Source organism: Sarcophilus harrisii, chromosome 6 (assembly GCF_902635505.1).
Source record: "Sarcophilus harrisii chromosome 6, mSarHar1.11, whole genome shotgun sequence".
NCBI lineage: Eukaryota > Metazoa > Chordata > Mammalia > Dasyuromorphia > Dasyuridae > Sarcophilus > Sarcophilus harrisii.
The window spans coordinates 253,639,678-253,667,341 of NC_045431.1; the positions used below are offsets into that span (position 1 = coordinate 253,639,678).

At 31.3% G+C, this 27,664-nt stretch overlaps 2 protein-coding genes across 2 annotated transcripts; both read right to left on the reverse strand.

The window, feature by feature from the left end:
* Positions 1-259: 259 nt before the first annotated feature.
* LOC100924068 (olfactory receptor 4A47-like) lies at positions 260-1,213 on the reverse strand. Its single transcript, XM_003773777.2, has one exon. It carries the CDS (start codon positions 1,211-1,213, stop codon positions 260-262), a length of 954 nt encoding a protein of 317 aa, XP_003773825.2.
* A 22,618-nt stretch (positions 1,214-23,831) lies between these two features.
* LOC100921193 (olfactory receptor 4A47-like) lies at positions 23,832-24,761 on the reverse strand. Its single transcript, XM_003773769.3, has one exon. The coding sequence runs from the start codon at positions 24,759-24,761 to the stop codon at positions 23,832-23,834; it is 930 nt and encodes a 309-aa protein (XP_003773817.1).
* Between the last annotated feature and the right edge of the window lie 2,903 nt (positions 24,762-27,664).

Below are 27,664 nucleotides of genomic sequence, written 5' to 3' on the forward strand. Positions count from 1 at the left end.
AGACTAAGTTTTTGGGCACATCTTCTCATCACCCATTGAGAAGGCAAGAAATTAAAAGAAAATAAAAACATGCTACAATTTGCAGTTAAAATCACTACATCTGGATATAATTAGCATTTTTTCAATAAAACATTTTTTAAAAAGTTCCAACAAGAACAAAAATGGGTGTTTTTTCTTCAGATATTTAGGATCTGATTTTCTAGCCTAAGAAAAGGATATTAAGGATATAACAATTATTTATCATTTCTTTTCTAAAATATCATTGGTTAACTGGACCAACCATTACCTTATTGCTGAACAAAACATTTCTTTTCCAAAGCTTCTTCATGGCATTTTTCATCTCTGTATTTCTCAGGGTATAGATTAGAGGATTCAGCATAGGAGTGATGATAGTATAAAATACTGTTACAGATTTATCAATGGGGAAGGTACAAACAGGTCTAACATACATGAAAATACAAGGAACAAAGAAGCAGACAACAACCGTGATGTGGGAGATGCAAGTAGAAAGGGCTTTTTGTCGACCTTCCAGACTTTGAGACTTTAAAGAATGTAGAATTACCCCATAAGAGATAAGCAATAATAAAAAGATAATTGTACATATTGCTCCTCCATTGGCAACCACTAAGATACCAGTTATATCAGTATCTGTACAGGAAAGTTCCAATAAAGGATACATGTCACAAATGAAGTGATCAATTATATTGGGCCCACAAAATGGGAGCCTAATAATAAAAAGGAGCTGAATTAATGAATGCATGAAACCTCCAATCCAGGATACAACCAACAGCAGAACACACACATGCCATCTCATAGTGACTAAGTAATACAAGGGTTTACAGATGGCTACATAGCGATCATATGCCATAAAAATGAGGAGGAAAACTTCAGCACCACCAAAGAGATGTTCCAAAAAGAGCTGGACCATGCAAGCTTGGAAAGAAATGGTTGCCTTTTCATTAAGCATGTCTAAAGTCATTTTAGGGACAATGATAGTGGAATAAATGAAATCCATAAAAGACAAGAAGGCAAGAAAGAAGTACATAGGAGATTTCAAGTTCTTACTTCCAATAACAGTTATAATAATCAGGTTATTGCCCACCACAGTTAAAATGTAGATAATTAAGAATACAAAAAATAGAATTTTTTGTACCTCAGGATTCTGGGAAAGCCCCAGGAGGACAAACTCAGTTACATTGTTCCTGTTTTCCATGTGTGTGTGGTTTTGGGGAGAAATGAGGAAAGTAAGAGTTTATTGGATATAACATGAGACTTGTGGTTATGAGCATCTTGAATTCAGTTCCAACATCTGACCCTTTTTATGGACAATCTGTTTTATGTTTATGGGCCTCACTTTCCTTTACAGAAAACTGATAATAATAATAAAGCACTAATTGCTTTGCAGAGCTTATGGGGTGGGGAAAAGAAATGATAGAAATTCTATCTCCAAATTTTAATTTGGCATATAAAAGTTGAATAATCTTCTGTATGTTGACAGCAGTCAGATTTTACCTATAAAGATAATTATGAAGCATAAACATCTTATTCATCATATTTCATATAATTTTCATTTCTCAATATATCTCTCCCTTCTATATGTCATTCCCCATTTGATAATCAAAGGATATGAACTGACAATGTTCAGATGACAAAATTAAAGCCATCTATAGTCTTATGAAGAAATTTTCTGAATCATTGATTAGAGAGATGGGCTAAAATGACATGAAAAGAAAATGATAAATGCTAGAAAGCATGTAGGAATGCATGGTTGGTGAAGTTGTGAAATGGTCTGACCATTCTGGAGAGCAATCTAGAACTATGACCATAGGGTTATCAAATTTTGCACATCCGTTGACTCAGCAGTGCCACTGTTGGGTCTGTATCTCAAGGAAATCATAAAGAAGGGGAAAAGCCCACATGTGCAAAAATACTTGTAGAAATTTTTTTTGTGGTAGCAACGAATTAGAAAATGAGCAAATGTCCATCAATTGGAGAATGGCTGAATAAGTTGTAATATATTAAGATAATGGAATATTATTGTTATATAAAAAATAATGAACAAGCTGATTTTAGAAAGGCTTGGAAAGATTTACATTAACTATTTCTTGAGCAAAACAAGCAAAAGCAGGAATACATTGTAAATAATAACAGCAAGAATGTGCAATGATCAACTGAGAGTTGGTTTTTCTCAGTGGTTAATTTATCCAAAATGATCCCAATAAACTTTGGATAGAAAAAGCATTCTACCTCCAGAAAAAGAACTATGGAGATTGAATGTAAATTAACACATACCACGTTCACTTCTTTTTTTCTGTTTTTTATTTCTCTCCTATGGTTTTTCCCTTTTGTTCATATTTTTCTCTCCCAACATGATTCATAAAGCAATGTGTATTAGAAATAAATTTTTATAAATTACATATATATATGTGTGTATATATATAATTGAAAGTTTATGAAATAAATCTTGCCCATAGTTTCTCTTCTTTGTAATAAATGAAAGAGAAAATTTCCTAATTATTTTCTGTGATAATTTTCTCATTATAAATTTGTTGGATCAATTGTTCTATTTACAGTTTTGCTATCCCTGTGGAAATAATTTTCAATATTGTACTCATTTTGCTCTGCTTTAATTAAACATAAAAAAGCTAATTTTCATCTTAAATCTAGATACTCGTATTTTCTAATAGTACACATTCTTTAATATTTAAGAATTCCACAATAATTGGACATCAAGATTGTTTTTACATTTTGCTGCTACAAAAATTACTTTAATGAATATTTTGGTGCATCAATGACTTTTTTACTGCAGTTCTTTTAGGTGACTCCTTGGCAATGTATTTTCCCATTGACAGTGGAATATGCATTTTAGTTATTTTTGAATATAGAATCTTTCAAACTGAGGAATCAATGCCTTACTTTCCCAAAACATTTCCACTATAATAACATATTTTGTTCTTATAAAAGAAGAAAATACTTGGTAATGATTCCAAATGGGAAAAGAGGCTAATCCACAGAAATATAAGACTATGATTGAAGATACTCTTAGTCAGTAGCCTAAACTATATCATTAAAACTCTATTCTGAAATCAATAGCATATGCCATTTTCTGAGTATTTTCTTAAGCCTTATCTTAATGCTTTTCTAGATTTTTTTTGTAAAGACATCACTTCACAATAGATAATCCTGTAAATTCTGCCCTGTGTATTTTACATTTTAAAATAATTTGGTGAATAATCTATTTCTTCAGTTATATTCTTAACTACTTACAGTAAATATGATCACGTAAAACTATAAACACTTGGAATTATTGGTAATGATTTAATTCTTTATTTTGATAAAATGAATCTTTCCTGCTTCTCAAGTGATAAAACATTCATTCAGAGGAGCATCTACTCTATAATCTTAAGGCAAAATATACTTTGGGATAAAATCAGAAATGTGAATAACTTTTATAAATATATTACCTCTCCATGAAGTCAACTGTTCCATGGATAAAAATCAGATGTGTTTTCTTTAGTACTGAAAGATGTCAGCTTAGTGCAATAAAAACACTATTCACCACCATGCGTTCTATTGTCATCTCAGAGATAGAAAAGTCCATAGTTAATTCATTGTAGTTTAAAAAAAGTCCACATGAGTCTAATTCTTCTCCAATTTCTCATTCACTTCTTTCACATAAGTACTTTTTCCCCCCAACAGTTGCACTTCTTTATTTAGTCGTTTCCATGTGAGTCCAGGATTTAGTGATGATGTATATATTTTAATAACAAAGGAATATTTCATCCATATTTAAGAAAAATGCCATCCTGGGTCTGAGAGTCCTTCTAATACTGTTTTTTTTAAAACTCCCCCTTTAATGAAATCATTTGAGGAATCTGCCCAGAAATCAAAGATAGGCCACATAATCATTTAAGTTAATATCTCAGGAGATATCTCAGAATTAATAACTTTTAATTGCACAGTCAAAAATAGTCTGAAGGAGAAAGCAGTAGAGACATTTGCAAAATAAACTATTTTCCTAATAACCAAAGCTTGGTTTTTTAAAAGACCTTGAATGGTTCCTTTCTTAAAGGGTTCCACCAAATACAGGGAAAAACCTTGGAAAATAATTTTTATTAATTATATTATAAATCAGTTTTTAACAATTTAAAATTAAAAACCCAAACTTTTAAAAATTATTTTTTTAATTTATTACAAAAAATACCCAAAGTTTTAAAAAAATCTTTAAAAAATTAAATAAAAACTTTTCTTCACCCACCCCCACTTTTAAGGGGAAAGATTGCAATTGTCCATCAAGAGATTTCAAAATTTTTAATTTTTTAATTGAGAATTTTGAGTTAACAGTTGACCATCTTAAAAAACTGCTATCGTTGTGTACAATGTTCCCCTGGATCTATCATTTTAGTTACCATCTGTTCATGTAAACCTTTTCATATTCTTTTCAGAGAACATCTAGTTAATCACTTATTTTAATAGTATTCCATCATACTAATATAACACAACTTGTTTAGTCATTCCCCAATTCATAGGTATCTCTTAAATTTTCAATTATTTTTAAACCATAAGAGTTGTTTTATGTATTTTTGTTCCTATAGGTCCTTTTCCATTAAAATGGAAAAAAAATCCGTTTTGGATATTCCTAGGTCAAAGGATATGTGTAGTTTTATAGTCTTTTGGCCATATTTCTAAGTTTCTCTACAAAATGGTGGAATCAGTTCATAACTTAAATAAATAACTTAATGTCTCAATTTTCCCACATCCCCTGCCAAATTTTTCTTTTTTTCATCTTTTTATCCTATTAGCCAGTCTAATGGATAGGATATACTAGGAGTGTTTTAATTTTCATTTCTACAGTCAATAATATTTATAGTGTTTTTATTTATCTTTTCTGGTTATACATGTATATTCATTTTAATAGATTTTTTATGAATCATGTTAAGAGAAAAATCAGAACAAAAAAAATTAGAGAGAGAAGAAAAGGAAAGAAAAAGGGAACATTGCATGTGTTGATTTACATTCAATCTCCATATTTCTCTCTCTGGCTGTAGATGATGTTTTTCAATCAAAGTTTATTGAAATTGCCTGAAAACACTGAACTCCTAAGAAGAACCAAGTTTTTTATAGTTGATCACAAAATCTTCCTGTTACTGTTTACAATGTATCCCTAATTCTTTTTGTTTTGCTCAGCTTCAGTGCATTATATTTTTATAGAACAATAATAATCTATTACTGTCAGATACCATAAGTTATTCTGTTATTCCCCAATTGATGGGCATCTACTCATTTTCCAATTCTTTTCCACCATAAAAGGAGATGTTACAAATATTTTTGCACATGTCCATACTTTCCCCTCATTTATGATTACCTTGGGATACAGACTCATTAGTGACAATGCTGGATTAAAACATATGCACAGTTTTATAGTCCTTAGGGCATAATTCCAAATTGTTCCTCACAATTGCTAGATTATTTCACAACTCCACTAGTAATGCATTAGTGTCCTAGTTTTCCCATATCCCCTACAACATTTATCATTAGCTTTTCCTGTTATTTTAGCCAATCTGAGAAGTGTGAAGTAGTACTTCAGAGTTGTCTTAATTTGCATTTTTCTAATCATTAGTAATTTAGAACTATATATATATATATATATATATATATATATATATATATGACTATAGATTGCTTTAATTCCATCATGTGAACATTGTCTGTTCATATACTTTGACAATTTATCTATTGGGGAATTATTTGTATTTTTTTAAAGTTTATACAATTCTTTATGTATTTTGGAAATGAGGCCTTTATCTTTTTATATGACTATGTGCATCTTTGAATACTTCATGTGAGAATGTTTTAAATTATAAATTGTGAAATGGCTCTTATTTTTAAAATTTGACTCATTTTTCTGTATTTGAGAGATTATGTCTTAGAGAAACTTGATTTATTTTTCCCCCACAGGAATGATTGCTAACTATATTTCATTCCATCCTATCCTCCTCGTTATTGCAGGATTTCTTTTCCTTTTACCCTGTCCGTCCTCACAAATATTAAGCTTCTAACTATTGCTTCCTCCAAAGCTTTCCCTTCTGTGAGTATCTTCCCTTTCGCTTATATCTTTCCTCTCCTACTTTCCTGTAGAATAAGATAAATTTCTGCATCTAATTGAGTGTATAGAATATTTCCTCTTTGAGTCAATTCTGATAGAGTTGAAGTGTCCTCCACTTTCTCCTCCCATTAAAGCTCTTTCCCTCTTTTTAGAAGGATAATTTAATTTCAATTTACTTTATTTTTATCTTTTTTCCAGTACACTCTTCTTTCTCATTCAAATTTATTTTTTAGAGGTCCCTCCCTATTTTTTTTTTTTATTTAATTAGCCTTTTATTTACAATATAATGGGGTAACTTTACAGCATTAACAATTGAAACCCCTTTCTTAATTTTTTCCCTCTTAACCCCCCACCCCTCCCCTAAATGGCAGGATGACCAGTAGATTTAAATATATTAAAATATAAATTTAGATACACAATAAATATACATGACCAAAACATTATTTTTGCTGTACAAAAAGAATCAGACTCCTGAATTATTTTACAATTGGCTTTGTGAAGGAAATCAAAGATGCGGTTTTAATAAATATAGGGGTTGGGAATTCAATGTAATGGTTTTTAATTCTCCCAGAGTTCTTTTTCTGGGATAGCTGGTTCAGTTCATTACTGCTCCATTAAAATGATTTGGGTTGATCCGTTGCTGAGGATGGCCTGATCCATCAGAACTTGGTCCATCATCTAGTAGTTGGAAATATAATGATCTCCTGGTCCTCTCATTTCACTCAGCATCAGTTCGGAAGTCTCCAGGCCTTTCTGGAAATCATCCTGTTGGTCATTTCACAGAACAGTAATATTCCTAATTTCCAATACCACAATTTATTCAGCCATTCTCCAACCTGATGGACATCCATTCAGTTTCCCAGTTTCAGCCACTACAAAAAGGGCTGCCCAAACATTCGTGCCAACAGGTCCCTTTCCCTTCTTTTTATAATCTTTGGGATATAATCCCAGTAGTTTAAACTGCTGGATCAAAGGGTATGCCAGTTTGATAACTTTTTGAGCATAGTTCCAAACTACTCCAAAATGGTTGGATTTGTTCTAAACTCCACCAACAATGAATCAATGTCCCATTTTCCCATCCCCTCCAACAATCATCATTATTTTTCCCGTCATCTTAGCCAATCTGACAGGTGTGTGGTGGTATCTTGAGTTGTCTTTAATTTGCATTTTCTGATTAATAATGACTTGGACATCTTTTTCCCATGACTAGAAATAGTTCAATTTCTTCTCGAGAATTTCTGTTTAATCCCTTTGACCATTTTTCAATTAGAGAATGGCTTGATTTTTTATAAATTGGAGTTAATTCTTATATATTTTGGAAATGAGGCCTTTATCAGAACCTTTGACTGTAAAAAATAACCAGTTTATTGCTTCCCTTCTAAATTTTGTCTGCATTCGTTTTGTTTGTCAAAATTTCAGTTTGGTATAACGAAATTTTCTATTTTTGTTTTCAGTAAGATCTCTATTCTGCTTTTGGTCATAGAGACCTTCCCCTTCCACAGGTCAGAGGTAAATATCCTATGTTCCCTCTAATTTATTAATAATTTATTCTTATGCCTAGGTCTTGAAACCCATTTTGACCTTATCTTGGTGTACCGGTTAAATATGGATCAATCCAAGTTTTCCATATTGGTTTCCAATTTTCCCAACAATTTTTATCAAACAGTAAGTTCTTATCCCAAAAGCTGGGATCTTTTGGGTTTGTCAAAGACTAGGTTGCCATATTTGTTGACTGTTTTATCCCTTGAACCTAATCATTCCACTGATCAACTAATATTCCCCAGCCAAACCTATAGTTTTGGTAACTGCAGCTCTATAATATAGTTTTAGATCTGGTACAGCTGAGCCACCATCATTTGATTTTTTTTTCATTAATTCCCTTGAAATTCTTGACCTTTTGTTTTTCCATATGAACTTTGTTGTTATTTTTTCTAGGTCATTTTAAAATGGTTTTAGGGTCTGATTGGTATGGCGCCAAATAAATAGATTAGTTTAGGTAATATTTCATCTTTATTATATTTGCTCGGCCCTTCCAAAGGCATTTAATATTTTTCCAATTGGTTAGATCAGACTTAATTTCGTGAAAAGGTGGTCTGTAATTTTGCTTATAAAGTTTCTGATTTTCCCTTGGCAGATAGATTTCCTAAATATTTTATATTATCAAGGTGGTTACTTTAAATGGAATTTCTCTTTGTAACTCTGACTGTTGGATTTTAATTAGTATTATATAAGAATGCTGATGACTTATTGTGGGTTTATTTTATAACCCAAACTTTGTAAAGTTGTAGATTATTTCAAAACTTTTTAGCAGAATTCTGGGGTTTCTAAGTATAATCGTCATCAGCAAAGAGTGATAATTTGGCTTCCTCATTGCCTATTCTTTTCCCTTTTTCTCTTTTCTCAGCTCTTATTCTATAGCTAGGTTTCTAATACAAATTAAATAGTAACGGGATGGTTGGGCAACCTTGTTTCACTCCAGATCTTATTGGGGAATGGTTGCAGTTTGTCTCCATTACATATGATGCTTCGTGGTTTTAAATAGATGCTGCTGATTATTTTTTGGGAAAAGTCCATTTATTCCTATACTCTCGGTTTTTAATAGGAAATTTGGATTTTATCAAAAGCTTTTTCTGCATCTATTTGAGATGATCATATGGTTTTTGTTAATTTGGTTATTCTGGCCAATTATATTGATAGTTTTCCTAATATTGAACCAGCCCTGCATTCCTGGTATAAATCCTACTTGATCATAGTGTATTATCTTGGAGATGATTTTTCGTAGTCTTTTTGCTAATATCTTATTTAAGTTTTTGGCATCAAAATATTCATTAGGAGATTGGTCTTAATTTTTCTTTCTCTGTTTTCAGCCTACCTGGTTTAGGTATCCAGTACCATGTCTGTGGCCTTAGAAGGAATTTGGTAGGACTCCTTCATTCCCTATTTTATCAAATAATTTATATAGCATTGGGGCCAATTGTTCTTTAAATGTTTGGAAAATTCAAAAATCCATCTGGTCCTGGGATTTTTTCTTAGGGGTTGTTTTAATTGCCTGTTCTATTTCTTTTTTCTGAAATGGGACTATTCAAACCAATTTCTTCTTCCTCTTTAGTCTGGGGAAGTCTGTATTTTTGGAGGTACCAACCATTTCCTTGGGTTATCAAAGGCCAAAAGTTGAGCAAAATAAATTTTATTATTTCTCTTAATTTCCTCTTCATTGGTGGAAAGTTCTCCTTTTCATTTTTAAGACTACTAATTTCATTTCCTCCCCTCCTTTTTTCTAATCAGATTTTACCAAAGGCTTATCTATTTTATTGGCTTTTTCATAGAACCAACTCTTAGTTTTATTAAAGTTCAATAGTTTTTTTTACTTTCAATATTTTTAATTTCTCCTTTTAATTTTTTAGAACCAATTTAGTATTTGATTGGGGGTTTTTAATTTGGTCTTTTTTTTTTTTTAGTTGCAAGCCCAATTCAATTAATCTTTTCTTTCTCCTGTTTTATTCAAGTAAGTTTAAAATATAAAACCCTCTTTTATTACCGCTTTGGCTGCATCCCACAAATTTTGGTATGATGTCTCATCATTGTCCATTATCTTAGTGAAATTATTAATTGGCCCATAATTTGTTCTTCACCCAATCATTCTTTTAAGATGGATTTTTAGTTTCCAATTACTTTTGGCTATTTCCCCCAACTTTTTGTTGAATTAGTTTTTATTGGCATAAGGATATGAAAAAAGCATTTACTATTTCTACTTTCTTATTTAATTTTTGGGTCTTTATGTCCTAATATATGGTCAATTTTGAATAGGTTCCATGAACTGCTGAGAAGAAAGTATATTCCCTTTCTATCTCCCATTCAATTTTCTCCAAAGATCCAAATACCTAATTTTTCTAATATTCTATTTCTTCTTTAATTTCTTTCATTTGTTTTGTGGTTTGATTTGTCTAATTCTGAGGTGCAAGGGGTTGAGATCTCCTACTATTACAGTTTTGTTGTGTATTTTTCTTGCAACCTCTTAACTTCTCCTTAGGAAGTTGAGTGCCATTCCACTTGGTGCATATATGTTTAAATTGATATTGCTTCATTGTTTATGTTACCCTTTAAGGTTTGTTCCCCTTATCTCCCAAATTAGATCAATTTTTACTTTTGCTTGATCTGAGATAAGGATGGCTACCCCTTTTTGATTACCTGGAAGATAAAGATTTTGCTCCAGCCTTTTACTTTTACCTATTGCATCCCCAAATTGTTTTTGTAAACAACCCATTGTAGGGTTCTAATTTTTGATCCAATTCTGCTATCTGCTCCCTCTTTTATGGGGGTTATCCCATTTACATTTATGGTTAAATTACAAATTTATTTCCTCCAAATCCTAATTAACCCCAGATTTGTGCTTTACTTATTCTTGCCTCCCCCCAACCCCTCTTTCCCCCCTTTTTAAAACTTTTTCCCCTCTTGTTCCGATACTTTATCCTCTTTATAATCCCTCCTCCCCCTTTGAGTCTTTCCCCTTCCTTCCCTTTATTATCTTTTTTCTTTTCCTTTTCCCTCCCCCTTTTTTTAAGGGCGAGAGAGAAATTTTTCTCCTAAAACAAATGTCAATTATTTTTTCGAGCCAACCTGATTAAAGATTCAACAATGTTTCCCTCCTAAATTCCCCCAGATATGATAAGTTTCCTTAACCTCTTTGTGGGATGTGGTTTCCCTTTTTATCCCTTCCTTCCCACCTTATTCCTGCCATCATCCCTTTTCCATATCTACCTTCCCTTTTTATTTATTATATCAGTACAATCAAATTTTAATGTTATTCTTTTTTGTATATCCACAAAAGAAATACAATTTTAAGAGTTATTTTTTCAAACTCTTTGAGTTCTATTCTTGGAGATCAAATTTTTTGTTTAGTTCTGGTTTTTCTTCCGAAACAAAATGGAATTCATTTGTTTCATTAAATGTCCATCTTTCTTCCCTGGAAGAAAATGCTCAGCTTAGCTGGGAGTTTATTCTTGGCTGCATCTCAAGTTCTTGGCCTTTCGGAATATCATATTCCGGGCCCTTCTTTCCCTTTTTAATGTAGAGGCAGCCAGATTTGGGTGATCCTTATTGTGGCACCTTGGTTTTTTTTTGGCTGCTTTTTAAAATTTTTTCCTTAATCTTATAGTTTGAAATTTTGCCCAATATTCCTTGGGGTTTTTATTTTTGGGGTTTCTTTTAGGGGTTCGATGTTTCTTTCAAGCCTTTTTATCTTCTGATTCTATTACATCTGGGAGTTCTCTTTTTGATGATTTCTTGTAAAATAGTATCAAACTTTTTTCATCATGGTTTTTCAGAAAGCCAAAAATCCTCGATTATTCTCCTAGATCTATTTTAAGTCTGTCGTTTTTGCAAATAGATAATTCGTGGTTTTTCCAGTTTGTCATTTTTTTTTTTGCTTGACTGATTCTTGCTGTCTCAATGAACTTAGTTTCAATTTTTCAGTTCTAATTTTTAAAAATTATTTTCTTTAATAACTTTTTACTTCTTTCTGTTATATGTCCAAATTGGGTTTTTTGAATGTATTGTTTTGGTCTGTGGAATTTTTTCCATTTCACCCAATTTTTTTTTAGTGAATTATTTTTCCTTTTTTCCACTTCCAGATCCCTCTTTTCTTGCGAGTTCTTTTTTTTTCCAATTCACTAATTTTGTTTCCCCCACTTCCTGGAGAATTTTTTAACTTTTCCAACCGTATTTCAGGGTTGTTGCTCTTTAGGGGCTTCCTCTTTCCTTTCCCCATTTATCTTCTAACCTCTTTTGAGACTTTTAATGGCCCCTTCAGAGCATTATGTAAAGGGAGGACAGTCTGATGATTTTTTGTTGTTTGAGGTCTTCTTGGTTTGTTTACCCTGCTCTTTTTCTGCATAGAAGCTGTAGATTATTCTTTTCATCTTTTTTTCATGTTTTAAAGCCTTTAGGGTAGGTCTCCCAGGCAAGGGGTTCCAGCTTCCTCTGCAGAATAAGGGAGGAGGAAACCGATTTCCGCCTCCGAGGTATGGGAGGCCTCTGTGTGGAGGTTTTCCCTTTTAACAGGAGGTGGATTAGCCCCGCCAGCTTTCAAACTGCTTGGGGTGGGCTGAGTGGTTATCGGTTGCCCTGGGCCAGAACTAATGGGAAAGGTGTCACGCCCCAGGCCGGAGCCTCTTGTGGGACTGTGAGTATTAGCAGCTGACTGCAGACCACCCCCAACCTGCCCCAGGCATCTCTGCCTGATGCAAATCGGCCCCTGGAAAGTTTATGGCCCCAAGCCCGGAGCTCCCCACTGTGGATTGGGCTAACCCGGCTGGGTCCCTCCTGCTGTGCAGGATCACAAGCCCCAAGGAAACCCTGTATGCGGTTTGCTTGTGGCCTTCACCCTCGGTTTGAGACTCTCCCGGAACCTAATTTTCTCTCCCAGTCTGCGCCGATCTCCCCTGGCCCCGGAACCAACTTTTTTGGCAAGACCAGATTTTCTTCGGCCGGTTTGAGTTGTTCTACTTTTTATCTTTTGGGAATTTGATCAAGACTATTTTTGAGGCCGTATAATTTGATAAAGGGTAAGAGAAGAGCTTAGAAAGTCGCGTGTGTCTTCTCCGCCATCTTGGCTCCGCCCCCCCATCCCATCATTTTCAACTCACATCTGTACCCTCTCTATATATATATACTCCTTCTAACTGCCCTAATAATGGTAATGTTCTTATAAATTAAAACATCATCTTCCCATTTGTAATGTAAACAGTGTAACCTTATTAAATCCCTTTCCCATTTACCTTTTGGTGTTTTTCTTGTTTTTTAAAGTCAAAATTTCTATTCAGCTTTGCTCTTTTCTTTAGGAATGTTTGAAAGTCCCCTATTTATGAGCATCCATTTTATCCCCTGAAAGATTATACTCAGTTTTGTTGAGGATTTGTTTTCTAAATATCATTTTAAACATTTTAATTTTAAGTGAAACAGCTAAATAAGGTTAAACCCAAAATGAATCCATGATCCTTTGACTTGCTTCTTTTCTGACTGCTTTTGAATATTTTTCCCCTTTATCAGGTTGCTCTGAAATAATATTCCTTAGAGTTTTCATTTTGGAATCTCTTTCAAGATGTCATAAGTGGATTCTTTCTACTTCTATTTCACATTCTACTTTTAGAATTTCAAGGCAGTCTTCCTTAATAATTTCTTGAAAGATGGTGTTTAATCATTTTTATTATCATTTTTAGTTAATCTTATAATTTTAAAATTATTTCTCTTGGATCTATTTTCCAGATCAGTTGTTTTTTCCTAAGGAATATGTCTTAGCTTTTTTCATTATGTTGCTTTTGTTTTATTATTTCTTAATATCTCAGAGTCATTAGCTTTCACTTCCTCAATTCTCATCTTTAAGAAATTATTTTCTATAATGAGCTGTTGAACTTTGTCTTTCATTTTTTACTTTTTAATGACTTTTTTTTTATTCATTGAATTTTTGTGCTTGTTTCCATTTGGCCAATTCTGCTTTTCATGATTCTTCTTACTTTTTGTACATCTTTTACCATTTGGTCTATTCTAGTTTTAAGGTATTATTTTCTTCAAGATTTTTTGCTTCCTCTTCTAAGCTGTAATTTTCTTGTATCACTCTTGTTTCTCTTCCCATTTTTTTCTTTCTTTTTATGCAGATGAAATTATATTAACATGTATCCAACTGTTCTTTATTTCCTCTTAAATTGTTCTTGAGTTCTCTACTTTGCAGCATTTTTATTTTATTCTTTTCCCCTTCCCTTCATCCCCTTCAACATTCTGCATTACTTTTCCCTTTCATTCTAGCCACTTTTCTGGTCTTCCTTCATTCCACCTGACTGCCTTCGCTGGCTTCTGAATTTCTCCAACTGCCTTCTCTGACTTCTGAATCTCCTGGACTGAATCCCTGGCTGAGGTTCAGAGAGCTTCTACTGTACTTGTCCTTTCTGGCACTGAGAGTTCTTTCTTATATGTTCCACACTGAGTATACACCAATCATTATATCACTAGGAAACCATTATTTGTTGTAGGATTAAATCAGTGCTAAACTAGATTTAATCACTGGCTCCTCAATTCCACTTAGTAACTCCACTTAGTACCTTGTTTCAAGTTCTGGCCCATAGCAATATGAGAAGTGTAGGAAATTAATCTGAAGAGATTGTCTCATATTTTATTAGTTTAAGTATGTTTTACAATTTGGCTGACATTACTAGAGTAAGGAATGCTTAAAAATGAAAATATTTTCTTCACATTTTTCCTTTTATTTTCTTTTTTTAATCACTTTTAATAATTTTTCCACATCCAATATGAAGCCATTATCTTCAACACCAATTGGTAGTGTTTTTCTCCAAAAATATTCTATATTTGTTTTGTGTATTTTTTGCAAGATGAAGAAGCATAGAAATCATACAATTACATTAAAAGAGACAGAAAAAGCCTTTGACATAATGCAATATTCATTTGTGTTTAAAACACTGGGAAATATAGGTATCAGTGGATACTTTCTCAAAATGATAAATAGCATATATTTAAAGCAAAACTAAAGCATATAAAAATCAGAATTCAATATCATCAGTAACGAGATGAACCAGAGGCTTTCCTAATAAGGATAGATGGAGAAAGAATTTCGGTTATCACTACTATTATTCAACATTGTACCAAAAATATGAATTATAACAATAGCTCAAGAAAAAAGTTATGGCAAGAAGGGCACAAAACTATTCCTCTTTATGAATGATATAATGATATATTTAGAATACCCTAATTAACATAATTTTCTTATCAAATTTAGCAAATTTTGAAAATAGAAAACAAACCCATCCAAATTATCAATTTCTATCTACTAGCAACAAAAATCAACAGAAGAGATAAAAAGAAATATTCCATTTAGAATAAGAGGAAACAATATGAAATACTAGGGTATCAATTTACAAGACAATTCCCAGCAATATTTGGAGACAATTACAAAAAAAGCCAGATCTAAACAATTGAAGAAATTTTAATAGCTCATAGATGGGCTGATTCAAAATAATAATAAAAAAAAATTGTGTTTCAAGTTACTTTAGTAATTCAATGCCATAGCAAGTGACTACCATGGAATTATTTTATAGCAAAATTCATATGAAAGAGCAAGAAGATGACAATATCTAAGGAACTGATGAGGAAAATATAAGTGAAGACCTAACAGTTCAACCTAATTACAAAATGGTAATCATAAAAATAATCTTCTATTTGCTAAAAAGAGAGTGGTAGAATAGATTAAGGACACAATATATAGCAGTGATGACAATAGTAATCTTGTGTTTGATAAACTGATAGATCCAAATTTTGGAATAAGTACTCTCTATTTGACTTTTTTCTCCTGAAAACTAAAAAAAAAAAAAAAAAAAAAAGTTTGCAAGACACTAGGCAAAAATTAACAATTAACATTTTATATTGTTTACAAATAAAAGTTCAAAATGGATAAATGTTTAAGATATAACGGGTGATATCATGACAAACCATGGAAATATAAAACAATGTAACAGAACTATGGATACAAGGAAAGTTTCCAACCAATGAAGAGAATAATAGGATCACTGGAAGTAAGATGAATCATTTTATTTACATCAGTTTTGTTTTTAAATCACATACAAAACTTATGCTATCAAAGTAAGAAGGAAAATGAGAAAAAATATAGCAAAATATAGCAAAAATATAGTAAATATAGCAAATTATAAGTTTTCAGAAGGCAGATTGGAAATTTTCAGAAGAAGAAATCACTATTACAAATAGTAATATAAAAATTATAGAAATCACTTTTGATTAGAAACATGTATGTTAAAACAAATCCAAGATACTAGTTTTTACCTATTATATTGGTTAACATGACAAAATATAATTAGAAGTACTAGAGGTGATATGGAATTAAATGGGACACTACTGCACGGTTGTGAATGGAATAGTGAACTGGCCGGACCATTCTGGAAAATAATTTGTACTACAATTGTAGAGCCACCAACTATGGCAGAACCCTTTGTGCAGCAAAATCATTGTTTGAGCTCTCAAAAAAGATAAGAGAAAAGTGAAAATGTTTTATTTATTCAGAAATGTTTAAAGCAGCTCTTTTTGTCATGATAAAATATTGGAAATTAAGACTATATCTAACAGTTGGGAATGGCTAAACACATTGTAATATAAAAGTATTATGGAATACAAATGTGCCATAAAAATGATAAGCGGGATAGTTTCAGAAGCACACCAGAAGATATAAACTGATGCCTATAAAAAAGATTGTATACAGTAATAGCAATATTGTAAGGATGGTCAACTGAAAAATTTAGCTGCTTTGCTCAGTACAATAATTCAAGACAGTTTTAAACATGAACAATTCATTCTACCTACAGAGACAAAAGTGATGAATCCTGAATATATATTGAGGTTTTTTTAAAGTTTTTTTTTTAAGTTAATTTTATTTTCTAGGGGATTTTTATGGTTTTATCTTATCAAATGGCTAATATGTAATAATGTTTTGCATGATATCACATAAATTATTGATATATTGCTGACCTTCTCAATGGTTGAGAAAAGAGCAGGAGGAAAGGAGAAAATCTGGAACTCAACATTTTGAAAAATTAATGTTAAAAGGTTATATGTAATTAGAACATATTTAATGATTGATACATATATATGCATATGTATTTAATCCTTTCAAAATCTTTCAGAAAGATATTGCTATCTCAATCTTCCCTCTCCCCTGGCATTTTAGAAGAAGAAGTAATATGGTAGCAATATCTATGCCTTGAATCTTTATGAGGAGGGAGAAGGTTAGAGGGGAAGTTGGGGAGAAATAATATAGCAGTACAACAATGATGTCTAGCATATTTTCTCTAACAAATTGATTCTGAGACAAATATAGATGAAATAATGTTTCAAAAAATTTATAACAGTGTCCAAAAAGTTATTCAAGAAAGTATGGTCTTTGAACCAGCAGTACCACTATTTGGTATCTTCAAAGTTCCTTAAGGGAAAAAGGAAACAATCTTGTATGTTTTAAAATGTTTATAATAGCTCTTTTTGGTTGGTAAAGAATTGGAATATGTACATCAATTAGGGAATGGCTGAACAAGTTGTAAATGATTGTGATGTGGAATACAAATGTGCTATAAGAAAGGATGAACTCAATGATTAAAAAAAAAAAAAACATGAAAAACCTTTCACAAAATAATGAAGCATGAAGTGAGCATAACCAAGTGAATATTGCACACAGTAACAGCAATATTGTTTTAAGAAAGACAGAAAGACTTTGAGTGAATAAATAATTTTGTTTATTATAAATACTCCAATTAACTCTAAAGGACATATGAACAAAGACTCTATCTCCATCCAGAGAAAGGAATGATAAATAGAAAGGCACACACACACATGTGTGTGTGTTTAATGTAGTCATCTCTGGTATGGAAGGTAGGGGAAAAAATTATATGGTCATATATTTGTTTTTTATTTTGCTGTATATTTGAAAGAAATAGTAAGTTGTATATGTTAAATTTGCATTTTCATAAACAATAAATTTTAATTGTACTCCTATGCAAATGCTTATTTTATTCCATAAATTGAAATATATATATATATTTTTAAATCTTAGTGGAAGTCTAAAATAAGTCGACAATTTGAAAACATGGAATTTTGTGTGATCATGGATAAATATTTTAGTTCCTTTCATCTTTAATCATTTTAATTTCATTATTATATGTTTTCATTTTTTAAGGAGTTATTTATGATAATGTTAAGAATCTCAAGTTGTTATTGTCTCAAATGATTTCTGAAGTACCTTCAAGGACAAATTAAGAAAATATTTTCAAAATACAAGAGTGGGCTAAAATAATTTTATTTGTATTTTTGTTTTGGTGAATAGGTGTAGATAGATATAGCTGTAGATATGTCTGTGTTTACATATATATATATAGATAGATTTATATTTATGTATGTATATACTTATATGTATATTTATACACAATATAAATATATGAATGCATATGTGTATATACTATGTCTAACGTGTATAGAGAAGGAGAAAAAGAAGCTGAGGACATAAGTAATATGCTCTTTTCATTCTATTCTACAATTTGCCTTGGTATAGTGGCATTTATCAATTAAAAAAAGTGATAAATTATGCTTAGATAGTTTAATTTGGAGCCAAGAAATTTCTATTGGATTCAATGGTCATGTAAGCAAATATCCTTAACCTCTTAAAAACCATATTTCTTCATGTACAATATGGAGATAATGATATTTGGACTGCTTTATGCATAGTTATTTTTTGAAGATCTAGATACTCATTGGTGCTCTGACAAGCATTTCAGAACCTTTTTGTGTGAAATTATGTGATGGATCTTTCATTTCCTTTGCAAATCCTTGAGCCCACACCTCTTAATACTTCCAAAACCTTTCAAAACCCATATCAAAAGACTCAGTTTTGTAAGTCTGTCTTTTTGGTAACTTGTTGTTAGTATCCTTTCCCCTTCAAATTACATAAAATAAATTTTGTATCTTTTTTTTCCTGTAAGTCCCACCTTCCCAATAGAAATGTGAATTTGTTAAGGTTAAGGATAGTGTATTTTGCTTTTTCTTTTGATTGTGTGTGTGTGTATGTGTGTGTGTGTGTATTTGTTTGGTGATCCAAAAGCTATGGACTTAGATTGTAAAAAAAAAAAAAAAAAAACTGACTTCAAATCAAGACTCATACAATTACTGACTATAAAACATTATACAAAACAGCTAAGTTTCATCTGCCTCCATTCTGTTATCTATAAAATATGTATAATAATATATCTTTATTCTAAGATTCTTGTGAAGATAAAATAATATATTTGCAAAGTACTTTGCTAACTTTAAAATGCTATAATAATGCTTATTACTATTCTTATTATATTTATTTTTTATTTCTAGAACTGAAAATAGTGATATTTCTATAGAAATTGATAAATATTGATTGAATTCAACTAAACTGACATGAAATGAATTGATAAACGGAAACAAATGATGGATAATTTTGTAATGGTTTACCTGACCAAAAAGTCTAGGCAGAGTAACTTAATTAGTATTTTGTTGTTAATTAGGTATGAATAAAGATTTGTTTTCTATTCAGATGAGTTTTGGACTTAATATATAATATAGATAAATGGGAATGAAGTACTATGGCTAAATTTGCATTTGACATTAAAGGTTCCTCTATGTTCAGCCTCTAGAATTTACAGAGGCTCCTATTCAGGCTTTAGCTGGAACTGGATTTGAGAGGTGATTCACAAACCGAAGTGTCAGTTATACTTTAAATCAGGAGTCAGAAATGAGTTGTTTTATAATGGAGAGAGCAGTTTTCAAAGGTGGCTAGGTAGAAAAGTATAGAGAATTCTGGGCCTGGAGTCAGGAAAGTTTCTTTTCTTGAGTTCAAATCTGTCCTAAAATATTTTCTAGCTATGTGACCCTGATCACTTAACTCTGTTTGCCTCAATTGCCCCATCTGTAAAATTAACCAAAGAAGAAAAGGGCAAACCACTCTTTGACTGGAATGTAGAGAAAAAAAAAATAGATACATTAGTGCACTGTTGGTGGAGTTGTGAAATGATCCAACCCTTCTGGATTTGGAACTCTACTAAAAAAGCTATAAAACTCTTCATACTCTGACACAAGGATGCTACTACTAAATCTGAATCTCAATGAGATTTTTAAAAGATGTGGGGAGGACCTGTATAAACAAAAAATACTCATAGTCATTCTTTACATGGCAGCAGAGAACTGGAAACTGGGGGGATGACCATCAATTTGGGGATAACTAAACAATTTGTAGTATATGTACTATATTGAGATGGAATTTTATTGTACAATAAGAAATGACAAGGAGGAGCGTTCATGAAAAATCTGGAAAGATTTATATGAACTGATGCAAAGTGGAATGAGCAGAACCTGAAGAACTTTGTTCAAAATATAAATCTATACAATGATCAACTGTGAAAGATTTAGTCACTCTAATCAATATAATTATCCTAAATAGTTCTACTGGATCATAATGAAAAATGCTACCTACCTGCAGAAAAAGATCTGATGAACTCTGAATACTAAGTGGTGGGCATTTGCATATAAATGATACATCAGTCCCACTTTCAAAAAGCTAAAGTAAGTAAATGAGATTTGTAATTTAAAAAATATATAATAAAAACAAGTAATATCTGTAACACCTTCTGCAAATCTTCCAAAAAGTCACATGGTACATCCAACAAGCTTTATATGTTCCCATCTTTAAAAATTCATCTCATTGTGTCAATATTCTTCTACTCAAAGCCTGTGATGGTGAATCATAGAATATGACCTCATCAAAACAATCAAATCTGAAAGTAATACAAAAAATAAAAAGATACGTGATAGGTGGAGCCTGTTTCTTTTTTTTTCTTTTTCTTTTTTTTTTTCTTTTTTATTTTTTTAATTTAATAGCCTTTTATTTACAGGATATATACATAGGTAACTTTACAGCATTAACAATTGCCAAACCTCTTGTTCCAATTTTTCACCTCTTACCCCCCCACCCCCTCCCCTAAATGTCAGGATGACCAGTAGATGTTAAAATATATTAAAATATAACTTAGATACACAATAAGTATACATGACCAAAACATTATTTTGCTGTACAAAAAGAATCAGACTCTGAATTATTGTACAATTAGCTTGTGAAGGAAATCAAAAATGCAGGTGTGCATAACTATAGGGATTGGGAATTCAATGTAATGGTTTTTAGTCATCTCCCAGAGTTCTTTTTCTGGGTATAGCTAGTTCAGTTCATTACTGCTCCATTAGAAATGATTTGGTTGATCTCGTTGCTGAGGATGGCCTGCCATCAGAACTGGTCATCATCTAGTATTGTTGTAGAAGTATATAATGATCTCCTGGTCCTGCTCATTTCACTCAGCATCAGTTCGTGTAAGTCTCTCCAGGCCTTTCTGAAATCATCCTGTTGGTCATTTCTTACAGAACAGTAATATTCCATAATTTTCATATACCACAATTTATTCAGCCATTCTCCAACTGATGGACATCCATTCAGTTTCCAGTTTCTAGCCACTACAAAAAGGGCTGCCACAAACATTCGTGCACATACAGGTCCCTTTCCCTTCTTTATAATCTCTTTGGGATATAATCCCAGTAGTAACACTGCTGGATCAAAGGGTATGCACAGTTTGATAACTTTTTGAGCATAGATCCAAACTACTCTCCAAAATGGTTGGATTCGTTCACAACTTAGGTGGAGCCTGTTTCAAAAATGAATTTTAAATGAAAATTGATTAGGCAGCAAAATCAATGGAGCATATAACAAGAGTGAAAGATGTAGAATATTCATGGAGTAACAATGTGCAAAGAGATACACTAGCCAAATATATTATTTATGAGCTCATGATTTTAAGCAGCACCAGAAGTATTCTATTATATAAAAGGTATAATCCTTGCAGAATTCATAAAAGTCCCAGGGAAGAATCATACATCATCCTATTGAAATAGCAATCATGATACTTTGAATATGAAATATGATCATACAAAAATAAAAATAAGTATTAGGATGAAAAAAAATAACATTGTGATGATATTTCAGTGAGTTATCCAGTGAATAGACCTCAGGATTTATAATTAGGAAGATGTGGCGTTTGTCTAGCCTCAGACACTTAACTAGCTCTGGGACCTCTATGTCATACAACCTCTATTTGCTTCAGTTTTTTCATCTCTAAAACTAGGACAATAACAGCACCTATCTCCCAGAATTGTTGTGAAGTTTAAATGACATAATAATTGCAGAGTGCTTAATACATTTCCTAGGATTGTGCTATATAAATGCTATCTATAATATATTCATCATAATCATTATCTTGCCAAGTTACAGTCCTATATATAGATTGTTTGGATAGGAGAAGCATAAAGACATAGGACAAAAATTTCAGCTCTTCTAGTATACAGACTTAGCAATCAATGAAAATCATCAAAGGGCATTATGGGAACAGTGAAGCAAATCCCAACAACCTTTACAAAATGTATCTATGACATACCCATTTAGGACTGTTTTTGTAGAAAAAAAAAATAAGCAGCACAGAGTGCTAAATGAGATCTCGACTGTTTTTTGCAGGAAGTGTCTTATTGTATGAGATCAAATAAATTATATAGCACAATCACTCAGCCATAACTTTGATACATAAGGTGATTGGAATCAAACTTCTAATTAAAATCATTCAATTACTCATATTGTTTAAGCCACATTGAATAATTTTCCAAGTATAGAAATCCGGACAAGTAAAATAAGACTTTGTGTAAATAGGACAAATTATATAAACTTTCAGAGTTGTACTGAAGGTTATTTATTTAAGATTATCATTGGAATAGATTTATATGTACCCAATTTTTATATAATTACAAATATAAAAACTGCTATATTAAAATATAGCTGTAACATAATATATAAGACATCAGTATAAATTAAAATAAACAAAAATAATGTATAACATCTTGTTCTGGGACTGTTTCTATCAGAACCCAAGTGAAAAAAATTAGATATGATAATAATAATTATGAAGGTTGAAAGATGATAATCAGCATAGTGTCTGAAGTGATTTAAACCTAGTTATTTTATATCTACAAAACTCTTATCTTCTATGCCATGTTACCTCTCTTTGTGAAAAATAAAATATAAAAGGACCAATTTCCAATTTGAGTATTGATATCATTATTTAACTTTCTTACTTACAACAATTGGAATATGTTATTTTATTTTAAAAGATCAGGTCAAACCTTTCTCTTTTTTGCATATTTAGGTATATACATAAATACATATTAAATATATATATATATATATATACACACACATATATATGATTTTTTTTCAATTCTGAACAAAATACTCCTACATTCTCAGATTTTGTATCACACTATAACCCCTGAGATTCAGTTTGAAAATGAACCTGGTTAATTTATATTGAGAACTTGAAGAAGGGATAACTTTAAGGTAAAATAAATTCATTAGTTTTTTTTTTTTCCCTTCTCTTCTTTAGCATATAAGTTAACACATCACAAAGATATCCAATGGCATAAAAATCTCATCATTAAACATAACTAAACAATATTATTCAAAATATTATTTTTGTATTATTAATAGAAAAGACAATTGCTCTTAAATATATCACTTCATAAAAATTAATTTATCTTTCCTGATGAACCATGACATTATTTTTTAATTCTCTTTTTAGTTCCAAATTAACTTTGTCCATTCAACCTTTTCCTCCACTAATTGAAAGGGCAAGAAATACAGTGCCAGTCATCAATAAGAAGTCATGCTAAATATATTTAACATATATTTTAACATATAGCATATAATTAAATTATATTATATATATACTTTATATATAATGTTTAATATATTAAAGATCTTGCAGAAAAAGAAGCAAAAATATTAATGAGCAAAAGATACTTCAAACCGTGATGAAAATAAATTCATTAGATGTCAATCTGGACATGTATAGAATTTTCATCAAATCATGATGCTCTGGAAGAAACAGTTCCAAAAAGAATAAAAATGTGGTTTTTAATGCTAATGGCAAAAAAACTTTTTTCTTCACATATTCAAGACAAGCTTTCTTAGCCTCAAAAAAAAGTTTGAGGAATTTAACAATATTTTAACCTTTCCTTTATAAAATACCATTGTTTGGCCAGGGCAACCATTACTTTACTGCTTGCTGGACATCACTTTTTTGTTCCAAAGCTTCCTCATGGCATTTTTCATCTCTGTATTTCTCAGGGTGTAGATCAAAGGGTTCAACATTGGAGTAATGACAGTATAAAAGACAGCAAGAGATTTATCAATGGGGAAGGTATAGACAGGCCTAACATACATAAAAATGCAAGGAACAAAGAAGCAGACAACAACTGCGATGTGGGAAATACAAGTAGAAAGGGCTTTTTGTCGACCTTCCAGACTTTGAGTTTTCAATGAATGTAGAATAACCCCATAGGAGATAAGCAATAGTAAAAAGATAGTTGTGCATATTGCTCCTCCATTAGCAACCACTGAGATGCCAATTATATACGTATCTGTACAAGAAAGTTCCAATAAAGGATACATGTCACAAAAGAAGTGATCCATTACATTGGGTCCACAAAATGTGAGCTTTACAATAAAAATTAGATGAAATAATGAATGCATAAAACCTCCAAACCAGGACACCACCACAAGCAGAACACATATATGCCATCTCATAATGACTAAGTAATACAAAGGCTTACAGATGGCTACATAGCGATCATAGGCCATAAAAATCAGGAGAAAAACTTCAGTACCACCAAAAAAATGTTCTAAGAATAGCTGGACCATGCATGCTTGGAAAGAAATGGTTGCTTTTTCTTTAAGCATATCTAGGGTCATTTTAGGGACAATGACACTGGAATAGATAGCATCTATAAAAGACAAGGAGGCAAGAAAGAAGTACATAGGGGAATTCAAGCTCTTACTTCCAAGGACAGTCATGACTATCAGGCTATTGCCCACCATAGTTAAAATATAGATAATTAAGAATATAGCAAATAGAATTTTTTGTACTTCAGGATTCTGGGTAAGCCCCAGAAGGACAAACTCAGTGACATTGCTCCCACTTTCCATATGTGAATGAGTATATGTGTGTCGATTAAATTGGGAGTGAGGAGACTGCAGAGCAAAGTGTTTATTGAATACAGCACCAGACTTTCAGTTATGAAAGCCTTGAATTCAATTCTGACATATGACCCTTTAGGTGGACGTTCTTCTTAACCTTTATAAGCACCATTTTCTTTACCAAAATACTCATCACAATAGTGAAACATTACTTTACCACAAACCTTTTTTGATCGGGATGGAAGGCGAAATGGAGGAACAATTTACAGATGTTTTGTTTGCAAATTTAATCTCATGTACAAAAGTTGGATATTCTTCCATAGTTGCATCAGATTTTTACCTATAAAGATAATTATGAAATACAAACCTTTTAATGACCCTATCTTATAGCACTTTCATTTCTTGATATATCCTTCCTACATCTGACAGTATATGAACTATATGCTTTATCTGTAGTTTTTCTTCTTTGTAATAAAGGAAAGAAGGCATACTTTCTTATTTTCTGTGACAAATTTGATCATTATATTATATTTGGGTTTTAGTGTGAATTGTTCTTTCTTTTTATATTATTATCATTCATATGGAGATTGCCTTTGTTATGTTTACTTTTCTCTACTTAAATTCATGAAAATCTTTTAATATTTGTCTAAAGTTCATATATTCATATTTTATCAACACATGTATTCTTTCATATCTAAAATTTTCCCAATAAATTAAATCTAAATTGTTCCAGTTTTTGCTATCACAAAAAGTACTTTAATGAATATTTCTGTGTATAAAGGACTTTTGACTAAAATCCTTTTAGGTGACTGCCTGGCAATGAGTTTCCCCGTTTCAAATGGCATGATTCCCCATTTCAAATGGTATAGATTCTTTGTAAGCACAATCTTTTCACCTGAAGCAGCAGTCCTCTTCTAAAACTTCCAAGCCACTTCCACTTCAAGAACTTAATTTGTTCTCAGGAAAGAACAGTATACTTGGTTATTATTGCAGTGGGAAAGAGATTAATGTACAGAAATATAAGACCATGATTCAAGGTCTTCTGATCATATATGAAAAACAATTTGAATTTAAAGTAATTAGGAATTTTCCCTCCAAAGTGAGGATCATTTGGATGATCTTCATCAATGCAGAGTTAAATACTGATGACATGGTATTTCATTCAATGAATTGAGATTTGTTCTATTTTAACAATAAGAATTTTTTTTCCCAATAATATACTGTTAAACCCAATTGATTGATGAAAATATATTATAATAAATGATTATTAATATTTTCCAAGTTTATCAAATCCTAAGTTTGAATGCATGCTAAATTAATATGTTTTTAAGAGGGAAGTAATACAAAAGTAGCACATAGTAAAAAAAAAAAAACCTTGTAAATGTCATAGTATTATGACTATTATTATTTTTTTGTTTCATATTCATCAGGCATTTCAAAAGGGGAATGAAAGAAATGAAATAAACTGCATTTTTTCTGTGCAACTCTTTGTTGAAGGCTACAGTTACTTATTACTAGCCAAGACCAGATCACTAAAGCTCTATTCTGAAATCAATAGCCTATACTAATTTCTGAATATATTGCTAAACTTCATTATATTTTTCTAGTCTTTTTTTCAAGGATGTCACATTGCAATAAATAATTCTGTAACTATGGGACATATATTGTTCCATATAATTTAAATCTTAAAATAATTAAAATGATTTTTAAAAATCATCTGATTTTTTTGATTTGCATCCTTAACTACTTAAAAAAAGATTAAAAATTGATGAAAAGATGACACTATGGGTTTTTGTTTCTTTTTTAAAAAATAATATTCTTTCCCATTTTTCACTAAATCATTTGATAAACATTTATTCAAGTTAGATTAAGAAGCATCTACTTTATAATTCTAAGGCAGAACATAATTTGAATCAGAAATGCAAATGACTTTTATATTACCTCTCCATGAAGTCAATTGTTTCAAGTCCTGTATTCTGATATAATTTCCTTGGTACTGAAAGATATCTGCTTAGTGCATTGACTATTCACCCTTCTCCACTCTGTTGGGATCACAGACTCAAAAAAGTCCATAATAATTAATTTTTAAGTATACCTAAGTTAATTATTTCATGGTTTCTCCTCCAATCTTCCACAATAATAACGTTTTTCAAACAATTGCTCTTTTATAGCTTATGAAATTGATTCCATGTAAATTCATGGGCTTAGTCATAACTCATATATTTTTTATCAACAGAGAAGCATTGTATGCATATTCAATAAAAACACCAGCCCATGTCTGTGAGTCACTCAAATACTGTATTCTTAAAGCTACACCTCCCCTAATTAAATCCTTTGAGTAATCTGGGCAGAAAATAGGATCAGTCTTCTGTCTTTCAATTTTGTATCTCTGGAGATGTCTCAGTGAATAATCTTAATAGTAGAGTTAAGGGAGGGGCGGGGGGAGAAGAATGTGTCCAAATAATAAAGCAGTAGACACATTTTAAAGAGAAATTACTATTTCCCTACATACTTAGGGATATTAAGAGGCTTTAGTAATATGTTCAAAGTTAAGCCAAATGACAACTTAGGCTCAAGATTCTGGTCTCTTGAAATCCCAATCAGCAATAGAATTTAGAAGACTAAGGCATACATCATGAAATCCACTAAAATAACTTTTCTTTGGGGAGCTTTATGAGGTTAGAAAGTGGAATTAATAACAGCACTTTGATTAATTTTTAAACTTTATTTAATAATACTTACAACTGGAATGAAAATTAAATTACTATTAATATTTCACATATATCTCAAAAATCAAAACTTTTCAAGCTCATGAATCTCAGAAAATTGGGATTGGACTATGTTGGGTGAATAGTAAAAATATTATGTATTTGAATTAGCTGATTCAAAGAGATATAAGGCTATTTAAAATA

Coding starts and splice junctions, on each gene's coding strand:
- LOC100924068 (XM_003773777.2), bottom strand. CDS start 1,213: ATGGAAAACAGGAACAATGTAACTGAGTTTGTCCTCCTGGGGCTTTCC.
- LOC100921193 (XM_003773769.3), bottom strand. CDS start 24,761: ATGGAAAGTGGGAGCAATGTCACTGAGTTTGTCCTTCTGGGGCTTACC.